The sequence below is a fragment of the Heptranchias perlo genome, chromosome 23, assembly GCF_035084215.1.
Source record: "Heptranchias perlo isolate sHepPer1 chromosome 23, sHepPer1.hap1, whole genome shotgun sequence".
Classification (NCBI taxonomy): Eukaryota; Metazoa; Chordata; class Chondrichthyes; order Hexanchiformes; family Hexanchidae; genus Heptranchias; species Heptranchias perlo.
In genome coordinates this window covers 8,151,574-8,172,854 of record NC_090347.1, presented here as the reverse complement: position 1 = coordinate 8,172,854, position 21,281 = coordinate 8,151,574, and the positions used below count along the sequence as shown (strand labels likewise).

The window sequence follows — 21,281 nt, the reverse complement described above, 5'->3', positions numbered from 1 at the left end:
TCAACCTGAGAATGTCTGTTTTGTGTTCCGACTGACTGCATTGGTCTCATTAATGAAAAAAAGAAAGAACTTGCATTTATATAGCGCCTTTTACAACCTCAGGACGTCCCAAAGTGCTTTACAGCCAATGAAGTACTTTCTTGAAGTGTTATGTAGGGAAGTGCGGCAGCCATTTTGCACATCGCAAGGTCCCACAATATGATAATGTCCAAATAATCTGTTTTTAGTGATGTTGGTTGAGGGATAAATATTGGCCAGGACACTGTGGAGAACTCCCCTGCTCTTCTTCGAAATAGTGCCCGTGGGATTATGCAAAGGGGACTTCCGCCAAAGTTACGGCAGCGGAGTGGGAGAGGAAATTCCCAGGGCAAGAGATTAGAACTAGGGGGCATAATCTTAGAATAAGGGGCTGCTCTTTCAAAACTGAGATGAGGAGAAACTTCTTCACTCAGAGGGTAGTAGGTCTGTGGAATTTGCTGCCCCAGGAAGCTGTGGAAGCTACATCATTAAATAAATTTAAAACAGAAATAGACAGTTTCCTAGAAGTAAAGGGAATTAGGGGTTACGGGGAGCGGGCAGGAAATTGGACATGAATTTAGATTTGAGGTTAGGATCAGATCAGCCATGATCTTATTAAATGGCGGAGCAGGCTCGAGGGGCCGATTGGCCGACTCCTGCTCCTATTTCTTATGTTCTTATTACTGGTTCTGATATTAGTGCTCCGAGGAAATTCCCAGGGCAAGAGGTTACTGGTTCTGAAATCAGTGTTTGGAGGTTTAACGCACTGGCATCGCATTCCTCTCTCCACTGTCATGACAAAGACATTAGCCCGTTCACTTTGAATAGCTTAACTCCGCTGTTAAAATAGTGGATGGAGGAAAGTCAAACCAACGTGTTAACAGCAACGTTTAACCCTAGAGAATATGGATGATGAAGTGATGGAAATAAAAGAGCTAAGAAGAAATAAAATCGAAGTGTGATCATTTACAAAGGTCTCAAATAGAAGAAGGGACAAGGAAAGATCGCATGAGTATTTTCGGCCTCCAGTTTGCTCCGCCTTCCTCTCCTCCTGACACTGTCTCATGATTGGGTGCTGCTCTGTTGGCTCCTTCCGTCTTCTAGTATCTCACCGCTAAACGTGTTTGAGCCTAGACAGCGAGAGGCAATCGGCTATTCTACCAAGGGAGGAGGTATTACTACTACTACTACTACTACTACTACAACAACAACAACAACAACAGCTCGCATTTGTACAGTGCCTTTAACGTAGTAAAACATCCCGAGGCGCTTCACAGAAGCGTTACCAAACAAAATCAAAAGCAAGCCGTACATTTTTTTTTAAAATGGCGAAGGAACCCAGGCTAACTTTTCCTTTCCTGCTCTTAGCCCAGGCTAAATGGCAGCTCTCCTACCACTGCCCTGACAGTACAGACAGGGAATTGTACCAGGGGCCTCCACTGGACTGTAGGACTCAGTCCGACACTGTGCAGTGCATTTACCAAACGAGCCACTGGACCAGCTACCTGACCTCTACAGTTCACAACAACAAAAAAAATCAAATCGCATCTAGACATTATCCTTGATCAAACAAATTTAGTCGGAGAATGTTAGTTATGTCCAAATAAGGGTACAGTTCGGACGACTAAAATGATAATGCCTCTTTTAAGGGCTTTATTTATATCAGAAGGTCAAAATGATATTGGAAGCAGCTATTAAAATTCCAATCGTATATAAACACTGCTATTGCCTGGTGACACAAATTGTTCTGGAGAAGGAGACGTGAAAATGGACAACTGCAAAGATTTTAGGAAAGGCTCCGGACAAAGGAAGATATATTGCCTACAACATAAATACTCGTCACCCAGAAGATGGGCTCGGAGAGCAAATACTCTGCTCTTTTCTTTCCTCTCTCTCTCTCTCTCTCTTCCCCCACCCTCCCCTGCCCTTTTTGCTCAGGTTGCTGGTCACTGGGTTACTGGGGGCTGTGACAGTCCTGGGATCTCTATGCATTGTAAACTTGTGCTCCATCCCTCTCTCTCTCTCTCTCTCTCTTTCAGTAGAATGCAAGATAGACATTTAGCACAAAGCCAACTCCCGGCAAAAGGAAAACTATTCTAAATTGGAATGCATTTAAATACCTTTCTGATCCAAGTTTGGAATTCCAATGTCCAGGACTATTCCCTTCCTAATCCCACCACAGGAAGCTCCATCTGATTGATGCATGGGTCGTAAATGGAAAATTCTTGACCTGTTCTTTTTTTTTTCCAGGGATCCGTCTCGATTCTCCAAAAAGAGAAAATTTCACATTTTGAAGTTCCAACATCGCGGGACAGATCTTACAAATGAGAGCTGGCGACACAGAGTCTCGCACATCAGGAGCATGGAGCGGGAAACTGATGCCTGGAGCGCAGCGCCAATCGTGATCTCCGCGCCAGGATTCTGGCTGCGCCCTTCTCCACACCTGTGACGCTCCACCCCAAAGCGGCCCCCAGGCCAGACCCCTCCCTTCCACCCTGAACCTACCACTTGCCACCCTGAGCAGATCCCTCCGTGACCAGCAACTTGTACCCACCAGTGGAACAATAACTCTATGACTCTATAATATGGGATTAGATTAGACTGGGCTTGATGGCCGGCGCGGACACGATGGGCCGAAGGGCCTCTATCCGTGCTGTATAACTCTATGACTCTCTACGTGGCCTGCAGTGGCTCCATCGCCCTTCACAGTGTGTCATGCCGTGTCACACCACCCCCCACCCAGAAGAAAAAGAGAGACAGAGAGAGAGTGAAGCAGAAAACAAAGGGAGCAGCAGAAAAGAAGAGGCAGGAGAAGGACAGAGAGCATGGGAATATTAGGAGCAGGTGTAGGCCATTCAGCCCCTCAAGCCTGCTCCGCCATTCAATTAGATCATTGCTGATCTGTACCTCGACCGCTAGATTTCCACTATCCTTTGTGTGGAGAATTGCTTCCTGATCTCGCTCCTGAGCGGCCTAGCTCTAATTTTAAGATTATGCCTCCTTGTTCTCGATTCCCCCACCAGAGAAAATAGTTTCTCTGTACCTACCCTTATCGAATCCTTTTATCATTTTAAACACCTCGATCAGATCACCCCTCAGTCTTCTATACTCAAGGGAACACAAGCCTAGTGTGTGCAACCTGTCCTCATAATTTAACCCTTTTAGCCCCGGTATCATTCTGGCGAATCTGTGCTGCACCCCCTCCAAGGCCGATATATCCTTCATGATATGCGGTGCCCAGAACTGAATGCAGTACTCCAGATGGGGTCTGACCAAGGCTTTATACAACTAAAGCATAACTTTCTCTCATTTGTATTCCAGCCTCCCCTTGAGATAAAGGCCAACATTCTATTCGTCTTTTTGATTGCTTTTTGTACCTGTCTACTGGCGTTTAATGATTTCTGTACTTGGGCTCCCAAATCTCTCTGCTCCTTTACAGTTCCTAGTTTCTCACCATTTAGAAAATGCTCCAATTTATCTTTCTTGGGTCTAGAGTGGATGACCTCACACTTGCCCACATTAAACTCCACCTGCCGCAGTTTTGCCCACTCACTTAATCTGTCTATGCCCCTTCACAACTTCCTGCTCCCATCTGCCTTACAGTCCTCCTAACCGAGCTGCATCATGAAGATGACAGAGATGAGGTAAGAGAGAGGCTGTGACCAGAAGTCTACTAGTCTATGTAGAAAAGTCTTGTATCTAGCACAGGTCGGTCACATCAAATTGTTACAGTTCAAAGTGTCACAAGCAAAAAGTTCACACTTTGTCTCACGTGTAAAGTTTGTCACAGTTTGCACTCTCTGGCTCAAATGTCATGAAACTGCAACAGTTTTATGACTGAAACAATCTTTGAAAAAAGTCAGAGGGAGAGAAAAAAACCCAGTAATTTCCTGCCGATTTGTTCGGACCTTGCTAATCGAGCCTGTCCCCAAAGGGAGCAGTTGGACATTTATACACAGTTACCACGTGGGCATTTGAGGTGTCTGCCATGGCTCAGTGGGCAGCACTCTCGCCTCTGAGTCTGGTTCAAGTCCCACTCTAGAGACTTGAGCACATAATCCAGGCCGACACTCCCAGTGCCAGTACTGAGGGAGTGCTGCACTGTCGGAGGTGCCGTCTTTCGGATGAGACGTTAAACCGAGGCCCCGTCTGCCCTCTCAGGTGGGCATAAAAGATCCCACGGCACTATTTCGAAGAAGAGCAGGGGGAGTTCTCCCCGGTGTCTTGGCCAATATTTATCCCTCAACCAACACCACTAAAAAAAGAAGAGATGATCTGGTCATTATCATAGGTTATCAACGCACAGAAACTTCCTTGGCACCAACAGTTTAGTATCTGATTAGACTCAGGGTGTGACTATTTGGGCCATTTCCCTATAGGGAGTCGCTGAGCAATGGCCTTAAAGGGACAGGCCAGGTTAAAAACACAACCCCGCCTTAGCAGCCAAATATCACAACTGTGCTCCAGAGGCACGACTGTATTGCGAGCATCGCCACGGGAGACCAGCGGGCACAAATAAATGATCTTAAAATAATTCTGAGGGAAGCTGAGAAACTAGATCAAAAAAGAGGAGGTGCTGCAGAATATGATTTCCACCCGGGCAGCTTCCTCCTGAAACAGGGAACCTCATCGAGAGGCTTCTCATCGACGAAGTTTGAGTACAAACGCTCAACCTAATTCGATCGCATTCCTGCCCGTGCTAATTCTGCACAGGAATCGGCAGGTTTGTTTTAACCCATTTACTTAGTAAGTTAACCCCCCTCCCCCCACCCCCCGCGTTAAAAATAACACGGGGCACAAATGGAATATGGGCACAAGGAGCTCTCGTACATGGGAGAAAGGAAGACTTGCATTTATATAGCGCCTTTCACTGCCTCAGGACATCCCAAAATGCTTTACAGCCATTGGAGTACTTTTGAAATGTGGTCACTGTTGTAATGTAGGAAACGCGGCAAGGCAATTTGTGCACAGCAAGATCCCACAAACAGCAGTTCATAGTGATGTTGGCTGAGGGATAAATATCGGCCAGGACACCGGGGAGAACTCCCCTGCTCTTCTTCCAAGGAGGTTTAAAGCCATTTATCGGGCAGTGTGGCCTCTCATAAGAGGCAAAGTTCAACTTCAGAGGGGGCAGAAAATGGGGGATAGTGACCCCAATGGAAAAGGAAAATAGGGCGAAGATATAACGGGCGGCCGATCCGCTATCGCCCGCTTTGCCCCTCCCCCTCCCCAATGCCAAAGTTGAATTTAACCACCCCCCCACCCCCCGCCCCCCACCCCCCCCAGGCACCAAAGCCCCGATTTTAACCTAACCCGCCCGGCTGTAACAAGGCAATTTTGGATCGAACACTCGTTTTACGACTGTGCCCAATTTGACTTCAGCGGAACGTAAAATCGGGCCGGGGTGTGAAACGGGGACCCCCCACCCAAACCCGTCCCGTTCCCACCGGGCGGGTTAGGTTAAAATCAGGGGGGGGGCTGGCAGGAGCGTAAAGCCAGAGGAGAGAGGAGAGGTCCGCCAGGAGCCTTGGGTTGGATTCAAAAACCCAGGTCCTGGAGGTGAAGGGATGGTGTGCTATCGTGCCAGGCCCCTCAGTCCCCGGCTCTCAGCACTGTTTGCTTTGCGGATAAAAAACTCTCTTTTTTTTCTGAGCTGCTTCAGAAACGTTTTGTGGTGACCGATGAAAATACACAAGGCCAGGTTTACGTTTAGCACAGAATGACTTGGGTCTATTTGGAGTTTCCCAGGTTTGTGTTGGTTTGTGAAACACGGTGCAGAAATGCACGGAGGCCTGTATTAGGGCCCTGCTACTCGTAGTTTGTGGTTTTGAACCAAATCGTATTTAATAACCTAATAACTTGTGTCAACAGCCCTCTCTTGGCGGAAACAGCTGCGCCTCCCTCTCTATAATTAGAAAAGCCATTTCAGAGATAACAGGCTCTGCAAACACCACCAATGTGGACACAAAGAAGAACTGCTCGCAAGAAAGGCTGCTCAGAAATGATGGCATCCAATAGCAACCAGCACTTCAAAGTATCACGGGATTTCGCCTCTGGGTGTAAATGTACTCCCACATGTACCAGTTAATGATCAATGGGTTCAGTGTGCTTTCTTGTACAAATGTTAATCGTCATGCACACAATCATGGGCGCACACACACACACACACACACACACACAGCTATACACTCGGGCAACAACACACATTCCTGTACATGCCCACACACACCCTATAAATACCTGTGCACACTTCCACAGTTTCACACACACACCCCATAAATACACTTGCAGTTGTACTCACACCCTATAAATACCCGCACACATTTTCACACTCACCAGAGCACTAAACTGAGCATTTCACCGCAGCTCACCGGATACGGCAAAGGAAACCAGGCCAGAGCGGGCACCAGGGAGGTAAGTTGGGAAGGGGGGGGTGGTCAAAATCGCGGAGTGGGGGAGGGGGTCCCTGGGGGGGGCAGTGACCCAGATTATTTTTGTGGGCCCCCCCCCCCCCCCCATCCTGCTCCTCTGGAGACTCCAGGGCAACCCCGGTCGGTGCCTCAATGTGGCCGACCGCATCGCCTCAGCCTCAATACTTCCATTTGCGTAAAACCACAGCCCATCCGTCAGAGGGGCTGAATGTCACTCAGCACTCGACCAGGCACTGTCGCAAACATCTAGAACATTCCAAATGCCCGTTCATGATATCTTTAGCCTATCCTCCTGCTATCCGGTCTGAAGTAGCCAGTAGAGAGGAGAGGAGCTAATCTCACCGTGTTATGTAACGTGTCTTGGCGAGTAGTCCCCTTGTTGTTAACAATGCAGCTACAGCCTCGGGAGTGACTTTATGAGGTACGTAGGAACTGGAGTAGGCCATTCAGCCCCTCGAGCCTGTTCTGCCATTCAATGGGATCATGTCTGATCCGTGACCTAACTCCATATACCTGCCTTAGCCCCATATCCCTGGTTAACAAAAATCCATCAATCTCAGATTTAAAATTATCAATTGAGCTAGCATCGACTGCCGTTTGCGGAGGAGAGTTCCAAACTTCTACCACCCTTTGTGTGTAGAAGTGTTTCCTAACTTCACTCCTGAAAGTCCGGGCTCTAATTTTTAGGCTATGTCCCCTAGTCCTAGACTCCCCAACCAGCGGAAATAGTTTCTCTCCATCTACCCTATCAGTTCCCCTTAATATCTCGAAAACTTTGATCAAATCACCCCTTAATCTTCTAAATACAAGGGAATACAACCCTAGTTTGTGTAATCTGTCCTCATAATTATCTAGCCCCAACAAGTGTCTGCAGCACAGAGAGGCACTGAATGCAACAACGCATCACTCAGAGCCCAGCTCCAGGCAGAGATCTTTGTCAATGCTAAAACATAAGCACCTCCAGATAAACGAGACTGTCGTACTGTGAGAGGGTCTCAGATCGGATTTCAACCGCAGGTCGAAGGGCAAATTCGATGTGATTTGTTTTTACCATTTCCCCTGCCCGAGAGGTATCATGTGGTTTAAACAATATTTCAGAAATAAAAGGGAAAAAAAATGGCATTTATGTTGTGACTTTCATGTCGACGAACATAGATGCATTTAAGAGGAAGCTAGATAAACACATGAGGGAGAAAGGAATAGAAGGATATGCTGATAGGGTTAGATGAAGAGAGGGAGGAGGCTCGTGTGGAACATAAACACCAGCATAGAACTGTTGGGCCGAATGGCCTGTTTTGCCAGTTATTTTCATCGGTAAACGCGACAGTCAATTTGTGGACAGCAAGATCCCACAAACAACAAGCGACATCAATGACCAGCTAATCTGTTTTAGTGATGTTGGTTGAGGGATAAATATTGACCAGGACACCGGAGAGAACTCCCCTGCTCTTCTTCGAATAGTGCCATGGAATCTTTTACATCCACCTGAGAGGGCAGACGGGGCCTTGATTTTACGTCTCATCTGAAACTCAGTACCACCTACAGCGTCCTCTCAGTGCCTCCTACAGCGCCCCCTCGCTGCCTCCTACAGCGCCCCCTCGCTGCCTCCTACAGCGCCCCCTCGCTGCCTCCTACAGCGCCCCCTCGCTGCCTCCTACAGCCCCCTCGCTGCCTCCTACAGCCCCCTCGCTGCCTCCTACAGCGCCCTCCCGCTGCCTCCTACAGCGCCCCCTCGCTGCCTCCTATGGCGCCCCCTCGCTGCCTCCTACAGCGCCCTCCCGCTGCCTCCTACGGCGCCCCCTCGCTGCCTCCTACAGCCCCCTCGCTGCCTCCTACAGCGCCCTCCCGCTGCCTCCTACGGCGCCCCCTCGCTGCCTCCTACAGCGCCCTCCCGCTGCCTCCTACGGCGCCCCCTCGCTGCCTCCTACAGCGCCCCCTCGCTGCCTCCTACAGCGCCCCCTCGCTGCCTCCTACAGCCCCCTCGCTGCCTCCTACGGCGCCCTCCCACTGCCTCCTACGGCGCCCCCTCACTGCCTCGTACAGCGCCCCCTCGTTGCCTCCTACAGCGCCCCCTCGCTGCCTCCTACAGCCCCCTCGCTGCCTCCTACAGCCCCCTCGCTGCCTCCTACAGCGCCCTCCCGCTGCCTCCTACAGCGCCCCCTCGCTGCCTCCTATGGCGCCCCCTCGCTGCCTCCTACAGCGCCCTCCCGCTGCCTCCTACGGCGCCCCCTCGCTGCCTCCTACAGCCCCCTCGCTGCCTCGTACAGCGCCCTCCCGCTGCCTCCTACGGCGCCCCCTCGCTGCCTCCTACAGCGCCCTCCCGCTGCCTCCTACGGCGCCCCCTCGCTGCCTCCTACAGCGCCCTCCCGCTGCCTCCTACGGCGCCCCCTCGCTGCCTCCTACAGCGCCCCCTCGCTGCCTCCTACAGCCCCCTCGCTGCCTCCTACAGCGCCCTCCCACTGCCTCCTACGGCGCCCCCTCGCTGCCTCCTACAGCGCCCCCTCGCTGCCTCCTACAGCGCCCCCTCGCTGCCTCCTACAGCCCCCTCGCTGCCTCCTACAGCCCCCTCGCTGCCTCCTACAGCGCCCTCCCGCTGCCTCCTACAGCGCCCCCTCGCTGCCTCCTATGGCGCCCCCTCGCTGCCTCCTACAGCGCCCTCCCGCTGCCTCCTACAGCGCCCCCTCGCTGCCTCCTACAGCGCCCTCCCGCTGCCTCCTACGGCGCCCCCTCGCTGCCTCCTCCAGGCCCCTCGCTGCCTCCTACAGCGCCCTCCCGCTGCCTCCTACGGCGCCCCCTCGCTGCCTCCTACAGCGCCCTCCCGCTGCCTCCTACGGCGCCCCCTCGCTGCCTCCTACAGCGCCCTCCCGCTGCCTCCTACGGCGCCCCCTCGCTGCCTCCTACAGCGCCCCCTCGCTGCCTCCTACAGCGCCCCCTCGCTGCCTCCTACAGCCCCCTCGCTGCCTCCTACAGCGCCCTCCCACTGCCTCCTACGGCGCCCCCTCGCTGCCTCCTACAGCGCCCCCTCGCTGCCTCCTACAGCCCCCTCGCTGCCTCCTACAGCCCCCTCGCTGCCTCCTACAGCGCCCTCCCGCTGCCTCCTACAGCGCCCCCTCGCTGCCTCCTATGGCGCCCCCTCGCTGCCTCCTACAGCGCCCTCCCGCTGCCTCCTACGGCGCCCCCTCGCTGCCTCCTACAGCCCCCTCGCTGCCTCCTACAGCGCCCTCCCGCTGCCTCCTACGGCGCCCCCTCGCTGCCTCCTACAGCGCCCTCCCGCTGCCTCCTACGGCGCCCCCTCGCTGCCTCCTACAGCGCCCCCTCGCTGCCTCCTACAGCGCCCCCTCGCTGCCTCCTACAGCCCCCTCGCTGCCTCCTACAGCGCCCTCCCGCTGCCTCCTACGGCGCCCCCTCGCTGCCTCCTACAGCGCCCCCTCGCTGCCTCCTACAGCCCCCTCGCTGCCTCCTACAGCGCCCTCCCGCTGCCTCCTACAGCGCCCCCTCGCTGCCTCCTATGGCGCCCCCTCGCTGCCTCCTACAGCACCCCCTCGCTGCCTCCTACAGCGCCCTCCCGCTGCCTCCTACAGCGCCCTCCCGCTGCCTCCTACGGCGCCCCCTCGCTGCCTCCTACAGCGCCCCCTCGCTGCCTCCTACGGCGCCCCCTCGCTGCCTCCTACAGCGCCCCCTCGCTGCCTCCTACAGCCCCCTCGCTGCCTCCTACAGCGCCCTCCCGCTGCCTCCTACAGCGCCCTCCCGCTGCCTCCTACAGCGCCCTCCCGCTGCCTCCTACAGCGCCCCCTCGCTGCCTCCTACAGCGCCCCCTCGCTGCCTCCTACGGCGCCCCCTCGCTGCCTCCTACAGCACCCCCTCGCTGCCTCCTACAGCGCCCTCCCGCTGCCTCCTACAGCGCCCTCCTGCTGCCTCCTACAGCGCCCTCCCGCTGCCTCCTACAGCGCCCTCTCGCTGCCTCCTACAGCGCCCCCTCGCTGCCTCCGACAGCGCCCTCCCGCTGCCTCCTACAGCGCCCCCTCGCTGCCTCCTACGGCGCCCCCTCGCTGCCTCCTACAGCCCTCTCGCTGCCTCCTGCAGCGGCCTTTCAATCACCGAGACCCGCAGTCACAGACACCGAGAACCCCAGTCACAGACACCAAGATCCCCAGTCACAGACACCGAGACCCCCAGTCACAGACACCGAGACCCCCGGTCACAGTCACCTGATGGGGGTGATAACCTGTGATGATGTGGAGATGCTGGTGATAGACTGGGATGGACAATTGTAAGGACTTGCACAACACCAGGTTATAGTCCAACAGCTTTATTTTCAATCACAAGCTTTCGGAGCTTACCTCCTTCGTCAGGTGAGTGAAGGGTTCTAAAAATGCATAGCATATATAGTCAGAACAATGCCTGATGATTACAGATAATCTGTAATTAAAGATTACAAATTAAAGATTATCTGTAATCACCAGGCATTATTCTGACTATATATGCTATGCATTTTTAGAACCCTTCACTCACCTGACGAAGGAGGAAAGCTCCGAAAGCTTGTGATTGAAAATAAAACTGTTGGACTATAACCTGGTGTTGTGCAAGTCCTTACATATGTTGACCTGTGGGTTTTGTCGCCTCTTCTGGGAAAGTGACTGACAATCAGTACAGACCAGCAGATCACCAGGATTCCCTTGGGCTGCTAAATATCCTAGAAGTTCATCAGTAGATGGACAAGAAAAGCCTGTGTGTTTGTGTGTGTGTGTCTGTGTGTGTGTGTGTGCCTGTGTGTGTCAGTGTGTGTCTGTGTCTGTCTGTGTGTGCGTGTCTGTCTGTGTCTGCGTGCATGTGTCTGTCAATGTCTGCATGTGTGTCTGTGTCTGTGTGTGTGTGTCTGTGTCTGTGTCAGTTTGTGTGTGTCTGTGTGTGTGTGTGTGTGTGTCTATGTCTGTGCCTGTGTGTGTGTCTATGTCTGTGTGTGTGTGAGTGTGTGTGCCTCTGTGTGAGTGTGTGTGTGTGTGTGTGTTGATGACCCCAAAAAATAAAGAACACGACGATGAGGCTTCGAAACCTGACCTGACATATCATGTAGTGCCTTCAGAGCAAGTGGACAATTTGACACTTTAATGGACATCCGTTACTGACAGAGCTGAATTTTATCTGGGTGTCAGACTTTCCCATGACAGAATAGTACATTTACACCACTCTGCCCAAACCCAATCCCAAAAGCAAAGGGTTTGTCATGAACTGGCCCCCGAACTATTTGCAAAAAAAATCCTGTCGGCCTCAGTTTTTGAACGACTGAGGAAAATACACTGAACCACTCATGGACTCACAGTGACGAGAGGACACCAATACTTATGTAGAATGTACAACGCAGAAACAGGCCATTCGGCCCAACAGGTCCATGTTGGTGTTTATGCTCCACACAAGCCTGCTCCCACCCCTCTTCATCTAACCCTATCAGCATATCCTTCTATTCCTTTCTCCCTCATGTGTTTATCTAGCTTCCCCTTAAATGCATCTATGCTATTCGCCTCAACTACTCCTTGTGGTAGCGAGTTCCACATTCTCACCACTCTCTGGGTAAAGAAGTTTCCCCTGAATTCCCTATTGGATTTATTAATGGCTGTCTTGTATTTATGCCCCTAGTTCTGGTCTCCCCCACAAGTGGAAACACCTTCTCTACGTCTACCCTATCAAATCCTTTCATAATCTTAAAGACCTCTATCAGGTCACCTCTCAGTCTTCTCTTTTCTAGAGAAAAGAGTCCCAGCCTGTTCAGCCTTTCCTGCTAGGTGTAACCTCTCAGTTCTGGTATCGTTCTAGTAAATCTTTTTTTGCACCTTCTCCCGTGCCTCTCCATCCTTTTTACAATATGGAGACCAGAACTGTTCACAGTGCTCCAAGTGTGGCCTAACCAAGGCTCTTTACATAACTTCTCTGGTATGTTAATACTGTTGGAGAGAAGCCCAATACAGACATGTTATTAATCGCAAGGCTCTACTCAGAGTCATCCATCCGTCAGACATGCTGTTTAGAACCTCTATACCATCCTTTAATTTTACTGATTCCTATTTAAAGATTGATTCCTGGGATGAGAGGGTTGTCCTATGAAGAGAGGTTGAGTAGAATGGGTCTATACTCTCTGGAGTTTAGAAGAATGAGAGATAATCTCATTGAAACACATAAGATTCTGAGAGGGCTTAACAGGGTAGATGCTGAGAGGTTGCTTCCCCTGGCTGGAAAGTCTAGAACTAGGGGTCATAGTCTCAAGATAAGGGGTCGGACATTTAGGACCGAGATTAGGTGAAATTTCTTCACTCAGAGGGTTGTGAATCTTGGGAACTCTCTACCCCAGAGGGATGTGGTCATTGACCATACTCAAGACTGAGATCGATAGATTTTTAGACTCTAGGGGAATCAAGGGATATGGGGATCAGGTGGGAAAGTGGAGTTGAGGTCGAAGATCAGCCATGATTTTATTGAATGGCAGAGCAGGCTCGAGGGGCCGTACAGCCTACTCCTGTTCCTATTTCTTATGTTCTATAGAACGTGCCAAAAGTAATATACACCTACCACAGACTACAGCCAGATAACCTGCACACTGATGGATGATTTGCTACATGGTATTTCTGCTCCAGTTTTAAGGTTGTTATTTTATATTCTATCTTCTCCTTAGGTCTCCTGGATCCATGCAGCATTCCCATCTGCCAGGGCAGATGAGAAGCTCCTTCCCAGGCCCAGATATTGAAGCAGCTACCAGGGCAGACAAAAGGCTCTCACCCAGGTCCAGATGTTGAAGCAGCTGCCAGGACAAACAAGAGGCTCTCTCCCAAGCCCAGATGTTGAAACAGCTGCCTGGACAGACAAGAGGTTCTCACCCATGTCCAGATATTGAAGCAGCTGCCAGGACAGAAGAGGCTCTCTCCCAGGCCCAGGTGTTGATGCAGCTGCCAGGACAGACAAGAGGCTCTCTCCCAGGCCCAGATGTTGAACCAGCTGTCAGGACAGACAAGAGGTTCTCTCCCAGGCCCAGATGTTGAACCAGCTGATAGTGCTGGGGCAGCTTGACGTAAGCCAATGCCTGATCTTCACCTCTGTTCCTCGGGGCGAGTACTGTTCTCTAAAGGCAAGTCTGCCAGTAGGACCTCCCTGTCGGAGAGCCATGTGCAAGGAGAGAGGTCCTGTGTGTCACATTACAGGGAACGCCAATGAGCCACACGCTGCACCAAGAGTTATGACTTACTAACGTACATGGATATTGTAATAATTCACAAGTGATTAACTCTTAAGGACCACAGTATAATAAAGTTGAATGTGGAAATATATTTAATGCAGAATATAGCAACCCAATGGGACACTTCAAAAAAATCTTACGGCCAATTCTACAACCAGGTAAAAAAAAATGGTCCATGTTCTTAGTGCACGAATGTGCAGGGGGTAGATTTTGACTTTGGGTGATAGTGTAAAATGGGAGATAGTGAGTCGGCAGCCCGGTTAACATCTCCCCCATTTTTATTTCCATTGATTTCATTGTAGCCTGAACTCACGCGAATCTGTGCAGTTGGCTAATTTACAGTTTACCTGTGCATTGGGAGCTTTGAGTCACGTTGAGGGGGGGGGGGGGGGTCAAGGAATTGAGAGTGCTGCTGCTTTTAAAGGGTTGCTGTACTCTTAATGGGGGGGGGAGGGCAGCATTTTTTTTGTTTAGGAGGCTGACTTACTGCACAGCATGGCTGGAGGAGCTCCTTAAACTGTCCCCCCCCCCTCAGTGCAAAGAGCCCAGGGAGGTGCCCCTGAGGAAAGTGCCTACTTTTGGGGAAGAGGGGAATCCTCCAAATGGAGCTGGTTGCATGACAAGCATGGCAGGAGGTGGCCAACTGTATGAACACTGCCTGCCCAGACTGTCTGCTGCAGCAAATGAGACACAAGGTTCTCCAGACGGATGAAGAACGCCAAGGCTGGAAAACCTAGTGGCTGCCCACTAAAAAAACAAGCAGGTGGCTGCATTCGCCCTACAATACGCTGTCACATCTGCAATTGCAAACAACTTGCATTTGTACAGCATCTTTAACATAGTAAAACGACCCAAGGCGCTTCACAGAAGCGATTATCAAACAAAATTTGACACTGAGCCACAAACGGAGATATTAGGGCAGGTGAGCAAAAGCTTGGTCAAGAAGATAGGTTTTAAGGAGTGTCTTAAAGGAGGAGAGAGAGGTAGAGCGGCAGAGGGACGGGGAGGTTTAGGGAGGGAATTCCAGCAGCTGAAGGCACGGCCGCCAAAGGTGGAGCAATTAAAATCGGGGATACGCAAGAGGCCAGAATTGGAGGAACGCAGAGATCTCGGAGGGCTGTAGGGCCGGAGGAGGTTACAGAGATAGGGAGGGGCTAATCTCTCACTTCTTAAACCTGGTAAACATCTGAAGCTGTATCTCTAACTTAGGGGTTTCCAAAGTGATAACTTCCTTTGACTCGCACAACTTTGGCTTGTTTTCTCACCAATCTCTTGATGGGGCAGAAACAAGGCATTCACCACAGGTGAGTCATGGAGTCTCCACTGAGGAACAGAGTGTGACACGGACTTCAGAAGAATGAGAGGTGATCTCATTGAAATGTACAAAATTCTTAGAAGGCTTAACAAGGTGCATGCTGAGAGGCTGTTTCCCCTGGCTGGAGAGTCTAGAACTAGGGTCATAGTCTCAGGATAAGGGGTTGGCCGTTTAGGACCGAGATTAGGTGAAATTTCTTCACTCAGAGGGTTGTGAATCTTTGGAACTCTCTACCCCAGAGGGCTGTGGTCATTGAGCATGCTCAAGACAGAGATCGATAGATTTTTGGACTCTAGGGGAATCAAGGGATATGGGGATTGGGCGGGAAAGTGGAGTTGAGGTCGAAGATCAGCCACGATCTTATTGAATGGCAGAGCAGGTTCGAGGGGCCGTACGGCCTACTCCTGCTCCTATTTCTTATGTTCTTACACTTGCTTCTCCCAGTGCGGTGGTATTTAGAAGGAGCAGGCCATTAAGAAGTAGATGACACACACCCTACACTATCACCAAGGCCAAGTGCTGGGGAAGCAAATATTGATGCAGGGATACATCTTGAGTAGGAAAATAAAACTGATTGCATCATCTTTAAAATGTTTGGCTATGATTTATTTGGGAAGAAGGGACAAATGATTGTTGGTGTTGGGGGCAAACATGTGGGGCCAGTAGTGAAGGCAGGGTGATTTGTCCCAGCATGGTGGAATGGAATGAGGGGAGGACTATAAGACTGTTCATGTGAGGGCCTCAAGGGCTTTTAAGTGAAAGTCCTGTCAACGATCCTTTGGTGCATCATTTTCCTGGCCAAGCGTCAGCCTTCTCCAAATCCAAGGCAGCCACTGGCCAGCCCAATGAACGTCCATGCTGAGGGGGTACTGTGGTGGGGGCGGGATGAAGGGGGGTGTCGCTGAACAGAAGGGAACCAGCAGCAAGTAACTGGGAGAAATGTAGTGACCAGGTAGAATGCAGCGTGTCAGCAGCATTGAAAACATGAAAGGAAACCATGATAATACTGGTATCACTAGACATCACTGATGCCCAATGAAAGGCCCTCACAGCCAGCAGCAAGGTTGAGGTTTACGGCCTGAATTTGCAATGACTTCATTTAATGGACGTGGATAAAGAAACTTCAGGTCTGAACGCACCTCAGCCCTGGAACAAGACCCCGAGCACAGTGACTAGCATGGTTTCTTCCAATAGTAATGTGTCACCATTGTAAATATTCTGTTTGTAGTGAAAACCGTTCACTTGCCTGTTTAATGTTCAATAAATTCATATGTTGGTTTACAGCCTGAGCTTCAACCTGAATGAGTGGATATTCTTCTTAGTTCATTCGGCTTAGTTCATATGGTGGCAGGTGATACATCCCAGGAAGCTGGAGTAAGGCAACAAGCTTTCTCTGTTTGACCCTGGGCCTCATTGTATTCACCTAGATATTGGCAGATGAAGGCACACTCCTGATCGTAGGGATTGCAAGGTCTGCTTACTGGTGACACAAAACACGAGGAAATAATCTCGCGTGAAAACCCAAACTGCAAAGACAATCTCGCGGTTGCCGGGCTGACTGGAAACTGGTTGATAATGTGGCCTATTTAGGAGGCAGCCTCACCTACAGACAGAAATCTAAATGGGCGGGCAGACAAACGTCCAGTACACTGTGCCAGCAGGCAAAGCAAATATGAGCTCCTATGGAATCATAGAAATTTAAGGCACAGAAGGAGACCATTTGGCCCATCTTGTCCGTGCCGGCCGAAAAAGGGCCATCCAGCCTAATCCCACTTTCCAGCTTTTGGTCCATAGCCTTGTAGGTTGCGGCACTTCAAATGAATATCCAGGTACTTTTTAAATGAGTTGAGGGTTTCTGCCTCGACCACCCTTTCAGGCAGTGAGTTTCAGACCCCCACCACCCTCTGGGTGAAAAAAATTCTCCTCAGCTCCCCTCTAATCCTTCTACCAATGACTTTAAATCTATGCCCCCTGGTTATTGACCTCTCTGCTAAGGGAAATAGGTCCTCCCTGTCCACTCTATCTAGGCCCCTCTATTAAATCTCCCCTCATCCTCCGCTGTTCCAACGAAAACAACCCCAGCCTATCCAATCTTTCCTCATAGCTAAAATTCTCCAGTCCTGGCAACATCCTCGTAAATCTCCTCTGTACCCCCCACAAGTGCAATCACATAATTCCTGTAATGTGTTAACCAGAACTGTATGCAGTACTCTAGCTGTGGCCTAACTAGTGTTTTATATGGTTCTAGCATAACCTCCCTGCTCGTATATTCTATGCCTCGGCTAATAAAGGAAAGTACCCCGTATGCCTTCTTAACCACATTATCTATATGTCCTGCTACCTTCAGGGATCTGTGGACATGCACTCCAAGGTCCCTCTGTTCCTCTACACCTCTCAGTATCCTCCCATTTATTGTGTACTCTCTTGTCTTGTTTGTCCTCCCCAATTGCATTACCGCACACTTCTCCGGATTGAATTCCATTTGCCACTTTTCTGCCCACCTGACCAGTCCATTGATATCTTCCTGCAGTCTACAGCTTTCCTCCTCACTATCAACCTCACGGCCAATTCTTGTATCATCTGCAAACTTCTTAATCATGCCCCCTACATTTAACTCTAAATCATTAATATATACCACAAAAAGTACTGAGCCCTGTGGAACCCCACTGGAAACAGCTTTCCAGTCACAAAAACACCCATCATCCTTTGCTTCCTGCCACTGAGCCAATTTTGGATCCAACTAGCCAGTTTCCCTTGGATCCCATGGACTTTTACTTTTCTGACCAGTCTGCCATGTGGGACCTTGTCAAACGCCTTCCTAAAATCCATATAGACTACATTAACAGGCTACCCTCATCGACCCTCCTTGTTACCTCCTCAAAAAATTCAATCAGGTTAGTCAGACATGACCTTCCCTTAACAAATCCATGTTGACTGTCCTTGATTAATCTGTGCCTTTCTAAATGACGATTTATGCCGTCCCTTAGAATTGTTTCCAATAATTTGCCCACCACCGAGGGTTAGGCAGACTGCCCTGTAATTACTCGGTCTATCCCTTTCTCCTTTTTTAAACAATGGTACAACGTTAGCAGGCCTCCAGTACCACACCGGTAACCAGAGGATTGGAGAACGATGGTCAGAGCCTCTGCTATTTCCTCGCTTGCTTCTCTTAACAGCCTGGGATACATTTCATCCAGGTTTGGTGATTTATCCACTTTCAAGGATGCGAAACTCCTTAATACTTCCTCTCTCACTTTGTTTATCCCATCCAATATTTCACACTCCTCCTCCTTAACTACAATCTCTGCATCATCCCCCTCTTTTGTGAAGACAGAGAGCAAAGTATTCATTAAGAACCATACCCACATCTTCCTCCTCCACACATAGGTTACCCTTTTGGTTTCTAATAGGCCCTACTCTTTCCTTAGTTATCCTCTTACTCTTTACATATTTATAAAACATCTTTGGGTTTTCCTTGATTTTACTTGCCAATATTTTTTCATGCCCTCTCTTTGCTTTCCTAATTTCCTTTTTAATTTCACCCCTGCACTTTCTATACTCCTCTAGGCTTTCTGCAGTATTGAGCTCTCGGTATCTGACATAAGCTTCCCTTTTTTGCCTTATCCTACCCTGTATGCTCCTTGGCATCCAGGAGGCTCTAGATTTGGAAGTCCCACCCTTTTTCTTTGTGGGAACATATTTGCTCTGAACCCTCACTATCTCCCCCTTGAATGCCTCCCACTGCTCTGACACTGATTTACCTTCAAGTAGCTGTTTCCAGTCCACTTTTGCGAAATCACATCTCAGCTTAGTAAAATTGGCCTTTCCCCAATTTTGAACTTTTACTCCTGGTCTATCTTTGTTCTGTTCCATAACTACGCTAAATCTAACTGAATTATGATCACTACCACCAAAATGCTCTCCCACTGATACCCCTTCCACCTGCCCAGCTTCGTTCCCTAAAACTAAGTCCAGAACATCCCCCCTCTCTTGTTGGGCTTGCTACGTACTGGCTAAAAAAGTTCTCCTGAATGCATTTTAAGAATTCTGCGCCCTCTATACATTTATTCCAGGAACCGCCCAGTCAACATAACCCAGAAGGGAGGGTTGTTGCTGTCATCCTGATGGAAGTCTATTCCAATGCACGGAGTCGTGCGGAGTTGATCATAAAGATGGGATGTTCCCATTTGCAAAGGTAGTGTCATTAAAGACATTCACACTGATGTGTAAAGGCCAAGTTACAACCTGCTGCTATTGAGGCTAAATTGCGTGCATCATCTCAGGCATTTTCACCTCCAACCATGAAAGACTTGCTGTGTCACTAATGGATTCACAGGCCAGAATAGAGCGCTTTGTCCTCCAACTTCTTGGAAAGATCATTTCATATAATATAATGGGAACCAGGTTACACAATTTTTGCTCAATAACTTCAACAACAAAAAAAATAAAAAGCCAGGCCCTCTTGCTCCATCGCACACGGGACTCTGAGCAAAATTTGGAAAGCGACATTGAATTCCGGTTGGTTTCAGCCTTTGTACAATCCCGGGATGCCGGCCAGTTTCCGATACGTGCTGCCGATGGGTAAAGTTCCCCATTGCCAGCATGTGCTCAGAGAATGGCCGCCACTATCTCGTCTCATTTCCATGTTCGTAGGTCTATAAAGCTCATGGAATTGAAGGCAAATTATTGACCTGGTGGAAGTCAGAGAGTGGGGATAATGGGTATGCAATCAAATTGGAAGGAAGTGACGAGTGGTGTCCCACAAGGATCTGTGCTGGGGCCTCAACTATTCACTATATTTATTAATGACTTAGATAACACAATAGAGAGACAGATATCCAAGTTTGCCGATGACACAAAGGTCGGTGGCATAGTAAGTAGTGTAGACGGGAGCATAAAATTACAGAAACATTGATAAATTATGCGAGTGGGCAAAACTGTGGCAGATGGATTTCAATGCAGGTAAGTGTGAGGTCATACATTTAGGACCAAAAAAGGATAGATCTGAGTATTTCTTAAATGGTGAAAAGCTCGGAATAATGGTGGTCCAAAGAGATTTAGGGATCCATGTACACAGATCACTCAAATGTACTAGTCAGGTACATAAAATAATCAAAAAGGCTAATGGGATGTTAGCCTTTATATCTAGAGGAGTAGAATATAAAGGGGAGGAAGTTTTGCTACAGCTGCACAAAGGCCTGGTTAGACCACATCTGGAGTGCTGTGTACATTTCTGGGCACTGCACCTTAGGAAGGATATAGTGCAGTGCAGATTCACCAGAATGTTACCAGGGCTCCAAGGATTAGATTATAAGAGTAAACAATTTTACAACACCAAGTTATAGTCCAGCAATTTTATTTTAAATTCACAAGCTTTCGGAGGCTACCTCCTTCCTCAGGTGAACGATGTGGAAATGAAATCCACATCGTTCACCTGAGGAAGGAGGTAGCCTCCGAAAGCTTGTGAATTTAAAATAAAATTGCTGGACTATAACTTGGTGTTGTAAAATTGTTTAGATTATAAGAGATTACATTATCTAGGATTGTATTCCCTGCAATATAGAAATGAGTGAGGATTTTAGGATGGTGAAAGAAATTGATAGAGTAGAAAGAGAGAAACGTTTTCTGCTGGTGGGGGAGTCTAGGACAAGGGACATAACCTTAAAATCAGAGCCAGGCCATTGAGGAGAGAAGTTAGGAAACACTTCTTCATACAAAGGGTGGTAGAAGTGTGGAACTCTCTCCCACAGAAAGCAGTAGCTGCTAGTAGCTCAATTAATAATGTTAAACCTGAGATTGATCTATTTTTGCTAGCCAAGGGTATTAACAGATATGGAGTCAAGACGGGTAAATGGAGTTAGGATACAGATCAGCCATGATCTCATTAAATGGCCTACTCCTGTTCCTATCTTCCTACCGAGCTCAGGAGAGGAGAAGACATTGTTTCCCTGTGCTGATTGTCTCCTTTTGGCTTCCCGTCTGTTGGGTTTTATTGGAGATCACCGTTCAACACCTGCGACATCCCTCTTAATGCTTTGGCGTACCTGTACAACCATTTTATTGGTGTCAGATGTGTGGGTCAGTGAGTAGCTCTCTCCCCTCTGGGTCAGAAAGAGATGGGTTCACAGCCCCACTCCAGAGACTTAAACACAAAATCTAAACTGGTACTTGTAGTACAATACTGAAAGAGTGCTGCACTGTTGGAGGTGCCGTCTTTTGGATGAGAAGTTAAACCTAGGCCAAGTCTGCCCTCTCAGATCGACGTAAAAGATCCCATGGCACTAGAATCATAGAA

General features: G+C 49.5%; 1 protein-coding gene across 1 annotated transcript; it reads left to right on the top strand.

The window, feature by feature from the left end:
• Nucleotides 1–3,648: 3,648 nt before the first annotated feature.
• On the top strand, nucleotides 3,649–10,680 carry LOC137341445 (uncharacterized). Its single transcript, XM_068004558.1, has 2 exons — nucleotides 3,649–3,662; nucleotides 7,983–10,680. Exons 1-2 carry the CDS (start codon nucleotides 3,649–3,651, stop codon nucleotides 10,678–10,680), a joined length of 2,712 nt encoding a protein of 903 aa, XP_067860659.1.
• The last annotated feature ends 10,601 nt before the right edge of the window (nucleotides 10,681–21,281 follow it).